The sequence below is a fragment of the Electrophorus electricus genome, chromosome 4 (genome assembly GCF_013358815.1).
Source record: "Electrophorus electricus isolate fEleEle1 chromosome 4, fEleEle1.pri, whole genome shotgun sequence".
NCBI classification, from domain to species: Eukaryota; Metazoa; Chordata; class Actinopteri; order Gymnotiformes; family Gymnotidae; genus Electrophorus; species Electrophorus electricus.
The window spans coordinates 32,046,822-32,055,871 of NC_049538.1; the positions used below are offsets into that span (position 1 = coordinate 32,046,822).

The 9,050-nt window shown below is 42.3% G+C and overlaps 1 protein-coding gene across 2 annotated transcripts in view; it reads left to right on the forward strand.

Annotated features, from left to right (window-relative positions):
* The window catches only part of LOC113587192 (protein arginine N-methyltransferase 8-B), an 18,095-nt gene extending 9,090 nt beyond the window's left edge, over positions 1-9,005 (forward strand). For both annotated transcript variants that reach the window (XM_027025750.2, XM_027025749.2), the window contains exons 7-10: positions 1,023-1,138; positions 3,747-3,897; positions 6,817-6,938; positions 7,055-9,005. In XM_027025750.2, the coding sequence (XP_026881551.2) occupies positions 1,023-1,138; positions 3,747-3,897; positions 6,817-6,938; positions 7,055-7,138 (473 nt within the window). In that variant the 3' untranslated portion in view covers positions 7,139-9,005. The remainder of the gene's footprint in view (positions 1-1,022; positions 1,139-3,746; positions 3,898-6,816; positions 6,939-7,054) is intronic.
* Positions 9,006-9,050: the final 45 nt, after the last annotated feature.

The window sequence follows — 9,050 nt, forward strand, 5'->3', positions numbered from 1 at the left end:
ACTGGGTTATGATGAGTATTACTGGGTTATGACGAGTATTACTGGGTTATGACGGCATAACTGGGTTATGATAGGCATTACTGAGTTATGATGGCATTGTTGGGTTATGATGGCATTACTGGGTTATGATGGGTATTACTGGGTTATGATGAGTATTACTGGGTTATGACGGCATTACTGGGTTATGATGAGTATTACTGGGTTATGATGCACATTACTTAGTTATGATGAGTATTGCTGTATTACAGTGAACACAGTGCACTGAAAAACCTTCTCCTTTTTGTGTGTGTCTATGTACACCCATATGTACAATGAACATATATATACTTTGTGTGTATATATATATACTTTGTGTGTGTGTGTGTATAAATAAATAAATATATATATATGTATATGTGTGTGTGTGTGTGTGTGTGTGTGTGTGTGTGTGTGTGTACACACACGTATATATTCAGGCATACTGGGATTAATGGTATAGGCTTTTACAGGAGGTTGAAGGGCTTCTCTTCATCTATACTTATACAGCTATACTTATCTATATCCCACTTTTATCTTCTTTCCTCCCACCCGCCTTGCCCCACAACCCCTCCCACTTACCCTGCCCCATAACTCCTCCCACCCACCCCACAACTCCTCCCACTCCCACATAGCCCCACCCCTGTATAGCCTCCTCTTTCCCTTTATTAGTTTTTTTCAGTAACCATTTTTGGGTGACTGAAAATCTTAAAAAGATGAGAAGCTTAAATGTGTTGTTTATTTGCAGCTCTCTCTCTCCTCAGTGCTATGATCTATAAATAACATTAACAGTGGAGTAATTTTAAGGGGAATTTGATCATGCGGTGAAGTGAACAAATAATTTAAGAGAGTTGAAGTTTCATGCAGTTTTAGATTCTGTCTTCCAGTAACTGGAATAATAAGGAAGGAAGGACAAATAAAATAGCAGCAAAATAAAGTGTTTTCCAATATGAAGTAAGATCTCTCTCTGTCTCTCTCTCTCTGTGTGTGTGTGTGTGTGTTTACAGGGTGGGAGAATGTGTATGGCTTTGATATGACCTGCATCAGGAATGTAGCACTGACAGAGCCTCTTGTTGACATCGTGGACCCAAAGCAGGTGGTGACGAACTCCTGTCTCCTCAAAGTACGTTCTATACTCACTTTACACTTTATCCTAGTATGTGTGTGTTCGTGTGTGTATGTGATTTTGTGCATGCACGTCTCCTCAAAGTAAGCACTATACTCAACTTATCCTAGTGTGTGTGTGTGATTGTGTGTTAATGTTATCCTTGCCCCAGTTAAGTTCCTGAAGACATCATGTGTCTGTATGTTCTTAGTAGATAATAAAACTTGAGCTGCTGTGAAGGATGTGCAGCATAGTGGTTTGACTGGTCATTATCTGACTAATGAAGCGTAGCTGTTATAATGATCCATTTCACAGTGGAGTGGTGGATAATGAGCGAGATGATGATTGGCTTGGTCAGGTTCATTTGCATGCATGAAGGCGGTCCTGAGACTCAGAGTTTGCAGGCATGGATTCAGAGAAGTGGTGAAATTGGAGAGAGTACATATATATGACATTTTCTACTTATTTTAAAATTAATTGGTCCCCTTTATATTTATTCTGTGATTGGTATGATTCTGATATGACTGAAGAACATTGTAAACAAATATAAGTGGGTGGTATTGCATGTGAATGTGTTGTGTTGACCTTGTTCTCTGGATAGTTGTGTGAATGTCAATTCCCAAGTCTGGACTAGACTCCAATGACCTTCCTCTGTGAAGAGTGTTGTAGCCACACCTCTTCCCAGGACTCCCCTGTGCATCCTATAAACGTAAGACGGCCAAGGAGGAAGCACTGAATGGACTTGTTGATGTTTCTGTGAATATCAGTTTTTGAGTAAACTGACCTTTTATGTCTAAAATTTATACTTTTTATATACAGTTTTAAACATTATACATCTCTAACCCTGCCATCTCTGTCATATACACAGAGACAATCATTTATTACAATAAAGATTATTTTCACAGTAATAAATTTCACTTTCTTTGGTTTATAATGTGTTTACATTTAAGGCATTTAGCTGACACGTTTATCCAAAGCAACTTACAATTACGACTGAATACAACTTGAGTCATTGAGGGTTAAGGGTCTTGCTCAGGGGACCAACAGTGGCAAGATGGCAGTGGTGGGACTTGAACCAGCAACCTTCTGATTAACAGTCCAGTGCCATAAGCACTGAGACTCCATTGACCTAACGTATAACTAGCAGGAAAGACTGACAATGGCAGAGCGAGGGAGTACGACAGGAGAGAGAGAGAGAGAGAGAGAGAGAGAGAGAGTAAGACAGGAGAGAGAGAGAGAGAGAGTATGACAGGAGATAGAGAGAGAGAGTAAGACAGGAGAGAGAGAGAGAGTACGACAGGAGAGAGAGAGAGAGAGAGTACGACAGGAGAGTGAGAGAGAGAGAGAGAGAGAGAGTACGACAGGAGAGAGAGAGAGAGAGAGAGAGAGTATGACAGGAGATAGAGAGAGAGAGTACGACAGGAGAGAGAGAGAGAGTACGACGAGAGAGAGAGAGAGTACGACAGGAGAGAGAGAGAGAGAGTATGACAGGAGAGAGAGAGAGAAAGTACGACAGGAGAGAGAGAGAGAGAGAGTACGACAGGAGAGAGAGAGAGCGAGAGAGAGAGAGGAGAGACGAGAGAGAGAGAGAGAGAGAGTACGACAGCAGAGAGAGAGAGAGAGAGAGAGTACGACAGGAGAGAGAGAGAGAGTACGACAGGAGAGAGAGAGCGAGAGAGAGAGTACGACAGGAGAGAGAGAGAGAGAGAGAGTACGACAGGAGAGAGAGAGAGAGAGTATGACAGGAGAGAGAGAGAGAGAGAGTACGACGAGAGAGAGAGAGAGAGTACGACAGGAGAGAGAGAGAGAGAGAGTATGACAGGAGAGAGAGAGAGAGAGAGTACGACAGGAGAGAGAGAGAGAGAGAGAGAGAGAGTATGACAGGAGAGAGAGAGAGAGAGAGTGCGACAGGAGAGAGAGAGAGAGAGAGAGTACGACAGGAGAGAGAGAGTACGACAGGAGAGAGAGAGAGAGAGAGTACGACAGGAGAGAGAGAGAGAGAGAGTGTACGACAGGAGAGAGAGAGAGAGAGAGAGAGAGAGTACGACAGGAGAGAGAGAGAGAGAGAGAGTACGACAGGAGAGAGAGAGAGAGAGAGAGAGAGAGAGAGTACGACAGGAGAGAGAGAGAGAGAGAGAGTATGACAGGAGAGAGAGAGAGAGAGAGAGTACGACAGGAGAGAGAGAGAGAGAGTACGACAGGAGAGAGAGAGAGAGAGAGAGAGAGAGTACGACAGGAGAGAGAGAGAGAGAGTACGACAGGAGAGAGAGAGAGAGAGAGAGAGAGAGAGAGAGTATGACAGGAGAGAGAGAGAGAGAGAGTATGACAGGAGAGAGAGAGAGAGAGAGAGAGAGAGAGAGTACAACAGGAGAGAGTATGACAGCAGGAAAACGAGTGAGTGATGGAACAAGAGTCGCTTCTGTGAGAGGGAGAGATGATTACTGTCTCTGTGCACTGCAGCTTAGTGATGTCTCTCTCAAACATGTGGGCCCACATACCTAGGGTGCACTCTGAGAGCAGGTTAGGGCATCACTACCTTACTAGGGTAGGATTGTAAAAGCCAGAGAGCAGAGAGCACGCCTGTGTGTGCATGTGTGTGTTAATGGAGGACCTGTTATTTGTTCAGGAAGTTGACATCTACACGGTGAAGCCGGAGGATTTGTCCTTCACATCAGCCTTCTGTCTGCAAATCCAGAAGAATGACTATGTCCATGCACTTGTCACCTACTTCAACATCGAGTTCACCAAGTGTCATAAGAAGACCGGCTTCTCCACAGGTGTTGTACTGCAGTCTGACGTGTCCTGAGATGGTCTGTCCATAGGGCCTCAATGTACATCACACTGACTTGTGTTTAGTTCTGTGTATTGCAGATGAGCACCTCTTAATCCTGTTCACTGGCTCCATTCAGGGCAGATGGCTGGTTAAGGTTCATCCATCAGGGTTTCCTCTAAGTGCATGCCCCAGGCAAGCAGTGTTGCATGGCTATATGTTTAAAAAGACAGCAACAAGTGTAGTGTCTACTGGAGAGGATAGCATCAGGTATAGTGTTTACTGGAGAAGATGGCAGCAGGCGTAGTGTTTACTGGAGAAGATGGCAGCAGGTGTAGTGTCTACTGGAGAAGATGGCAGCAGGTGTAGTGTTTACTGGAGAAGATGGCATCAGGTGTAGTGTCTACTGGCGATGGCATGAGCAGCCATTACTCTTCCAGATGGCTGGTACTGTCATACCATGAGAGAAAGACTCTTAGGTACATTGAGGATTTACTGAAAAAGATCCCTTTAATTCATCTTGTGGAGAACTGATTTAAAGAATTCAGGAGTGTATAATGTTTTATGAATGGCAACTGCCATCTTGTGGTACTGCTACATTACTGCATGTTTACTGGCAATCTGATGTAAAGTGAAACAACGGCTGTGCCTTGAAGATTTACAGCAGCACAACTCCTGCTTTGTTTTCCAAATGATCACCATCTTTCTGAACCTAAATATTAGAATTAATAAACAATATACACTTAAAATCTAAATAAATGACTGTAAAATGTAGACTTGATCCAGGTCTTTCAGAAGATGCTTGTCTTTCAGTCTTCACAAGTATTTTGTGAGCTTCAGATCAGCCTTAATTAAAGTTTACTTCTCTAGCTTGAGTGATCAGTGAGGGTGCCTGTTTCCTGGTACGTGATGGCAGTTGGCACCATGGTTTGTGATGTTGATGCACCCCCCCAGGCCTTCTCTCCTCTTTGCTGCAGTGGCCAGGGTTTTTTGCCTCTCCATTTGCCACATGCTACAGGGTTCAAATGCTTGGTGACTTTCTGGATTGCAGACCCTTATGTTTGTGGATGTCTGACAGTGGAAATGGTAGAAACATTCGCTCCAATTTCTTTTATAGTTTTGCTTCTCTAAAACCTTTGACTTCCATGTATTAGAGATGGAAACCTGGGTACAGCTTCTTAACTTTAAGACCATAACCTTTTGTCTAGGGTTAGGGTTAATCCAAACCTTCTGAACTAGGGTTAGGGTTAATCCTACCCTTCTGTCTAAGGTTAGGGTTAATCCAAACCTTCTGAACTAGGGTTAGGGTTAATCCTACCCTTTTGTCTAGGGTTAGGGTTAATCCAAACCTTCTGAACTAGGGTTAGGGTTAATCCTACCCTTTTGTCTAGGGTTAGGGTTCATCCAAACCTTCTGAACTAGGGTTAGGGTTAATCCTACCCTTTTGTCTAAGGCTAGGGTTAATCCAAATCTTTTGAACTAGGGTTAGGGTTAATCCTACCCTTTTGTCTAAGGCTAGGGTTAATCCAAATCTTTTGAACTAGGGTTAGGGTTAAGGTTAATCCTACCCTTTTGACTAGGGTTAGGGTTAATCCAAATCTTCTGAACTAGGATTAATCCTACCCTTTTGACTAGGGATAGGGTTAATCCAAACCTTTACATTAGAGATAGGGTTTGGGTTAATCCTGACCTTTTGACTACACTTAGAGGTTAATCATAACCTTTCAAACGAGGGTTTGGATTAGTTGTAACATTTTGACTCTGCACATCTGTGTGTATGTGCAGTATTTGTCTGTGTGGTCTGGAGGGTCATGCTAGCCATCTCCACAGATCAGTTTCTGCTGCTTCCGAGTTCATGGTAGTGAACCCTGCACATCTAGCTAAATTACACTAACTATACTTATTAACTACACTCACTAACTTGTCATGATTAGTCCAAATTCGAATAAACATGCAATGAACAGCAAAGACAGCAGGAACACAACAGGGTTTAAATACATGAACTTAACAAGGTAGAAACGACAGACAGGTGTGAGCAGTCAAACGAGGGGCGGAGAAAACAAAACTACTGCATGGAACTAAAACACACAAGACAGGAAAACACGGAACACGGAAGCTGGGACTAACCGTGACATTACTACACTCACAGATCCTGAACTGATTGAAGTCGGGGGTTGTCAGCTTCTTCCTCATGTCTGATAGTGTCTGAGTTGTGTCTGATGGTTTGCCTATTCAAGGCTTTTATTAGCCAATCCAACTATATACTGACAGTGTACTGCATTTGCATGGCTGGTATAAACTTTTGCATTCTTTAATGCATGTCAGAATAATGTAAATTAGTAGAACTACAGCTGCTATAATTTAGATTTATGTACAAATATCACTTCTTTGATTCTAAATATTATTTCAGGCAAACAACTAATGTAAGGCAAATAAACGTGTTCATTTAATAGCTTGTAACCACAGACATCTGTTTTTCCTCTAAGGGCAATTCTATAAAATGGCCATTTGTATTTCCATTCCTACTCTGGCATCTAGGACAAGACATTTTTTGTCGTTATTCCATGGGATCAGTTTTGTTCCACTCATTTCTGCTGTTTTCCTGTGACTACGACATGTGCGCATCTTCCAGTGTGTCCTCTTCATATAGCTGTGATGCTCGAAACACTCAGAGCAGCACTCTGATCTCAGAACACAATGAAGTTCTTCTGACCTTTGGTCAGCTTGGTCAGCGGGTGTGTTAGCCTCTTCTCCTCCCCTCGCCCTCCTGTCCCTCTCTCAGCGCAAGCTGTGCAATATTGGCAAAGACCACCAGGGCAGACATAATCATTCACTCCCAAACACACACACACACACACACACTTGCAAGCATGCATGCAGATGTACACACCCCTTGTTGAAATTTGATTCTTTCACATATTCCAAGCTCCTGATGCCCCCTTCACTCACTGGAAGCAGACGGTCTTTTACCTGGAGGAGTACCTGACCGTGAAGAGGGGGGAGGAGATCGTGGGGAGCATCACCATGAGGCCCAATGAGAAGAACACAGTGAGAGACTACTGCACTAACAGCACCTTTAATGCCAATTACACCATTACTCCAATATTAACCTCTACCTGTCTCTTCCTCCTTCACTCCCTCCCCATCTCTCTCTCCCCCTCCAGCGTGATCTGGATTTCACTTTTGAGCTGGAGTTTAAAGGTCAGCTGTGTGAGGCTGCCATCGCTCACGACTATAAAATGCGCTAAGCAGCCAGCAGGGGGCGAGAGAGCATCGGTGCGGCAGTGGCCCCACCACTGTAACAGCAGAGAAGGGGACACTATCGTCCCAGCAGCAGCCCCTGATGCAGGCAGCACTCAGCACTCTGAGATGTACCAACGTCGTGGAGCAGAGAGCAGTAATAGCTTGAACTATTCCACCATGTCTGATGCTGATCAGATGGCAGCTTTGAATGTGCTGCATTAGAAACTCAATGTCACTGTTCTTATGAATATGCAGAGCTAGTCTGAAGTTTCTCTACTTTTGAAAAGGAGAGCTGGTGGAATACATTGGTTCATTTGGTTTTGGTTTGAGACTAAATTCAGAGACACTGAGGAGCTAGACCTTTTCATTCTAGTTTGATGTAAATTCACCCAGTAATTTAGCACATATTTGACCATTTAATGCACTATTGCAGGGTAGTTTAACAAAATTAGATATTAAATTCAGTGGCATAAAGCCCAGTCCTGAATATTTAAGTTATATGGTTTCTTTCTCATACAGCTGTTCAAGAAAATTATGAAGAAATTCACTGAAATATAATTTTGCATCTTTACATAGGTTATGAATAGTGACAGTACATTTGTTAGATGTTTTTGTGTGTTCGGTTCATATTTTTTGAGCAACTTACAATATGTTGTGGGAGTGAAAGAGTTATCATTCAGTAATTGAAGACTTTTGTTAAAATAGAAATTGTCACATATCCACCTACATTAAGTAACAGGGGTAGACAGGGCAAAGGAACACAGCGCAGTGCTGAGTGTGTAGGACGAATCTGAAGTTGCTGCTCCACATCTTTGCTCTTACCGGAGTCATCACCAAGGTGAACAGCTTACTGTCCTGCTACAACCCAAAAACATCACAGTGACACACCTGTATCTTACTGATCACATTTAGTATTTGTACTACTTGTACCTGTTTATTGACATCCACCTGAAGGGAAACTGCAGGTAGAACACGGCAGCTGGACGTAGCCTCAGCAGAATTTAAAGCAACATTTCTCAACCAAGGACTTCGCCGGCAGGTCTGTGCAGTTAACTCTTTAAACATCTAGACCGTTCATCACCTTGTTCTCTGTGGAGCGTTCACTGTAACTTGGAGAGTAATTCTGATGGTGTAGGAAGACGACGTGCATGTTTAGATAACACGGATGTACATTTGGTAACATCCTCATTGATTCTTTAAATGTGAAAAGGCATAAGTATTTTCCCGTTGTTAATGCCATAAAAGGTCTTATGTTTGAATCATTAAATCATATTTAAAGGTATTTATAGATGTAACATAACATGAATTATTAGAAAGGTACTTTGGGAATGTCTATTAAATATTGATTGTACTGTAGTAACAGTATATGTAAAGTAAAAAGGACCAGAATGTGCCCATTAGTACATTGTCAGTGAAGATCAGGTTTTATATGTGACTACAGAAGCGCTCAGTTAAACATTCGAAACATTCTGGACCATGTTGTAAGGCTGAGGAACCCAAAAGCCAACATACCTGAGTCTGCAGTAATGGTATTAATGTGCTAATAAAGAGAAAATGCTGGATTGAGCAGACAAGACCCAGGATTATGCAGTATGATACTATGGGACTGAAACTAAAAAAGCCTTTTAAAATGTTGCTGTTTAAAATCTTGCTTTGACCACTAGGTGGCAGTTATACAGTTGTTCTCAATGTATTCTGGTGTAACCTGGTTTTGCTGATGGTAACTTGAAAGGAAATAAATTCTTTTTGTTGTTATTGTAGCAATAATGAATGTATATAGTCAAGCTGCCCATTACAAATCTCACAAAGAAAAAACTAATATTTTCCAAATGAGAACCTTGGTTGTAAAGTATTATACCTCTGGTGATACGAGCCTTTTTGGACTGGTTTATTTTTGTGTGTATGGCCCAAATTACC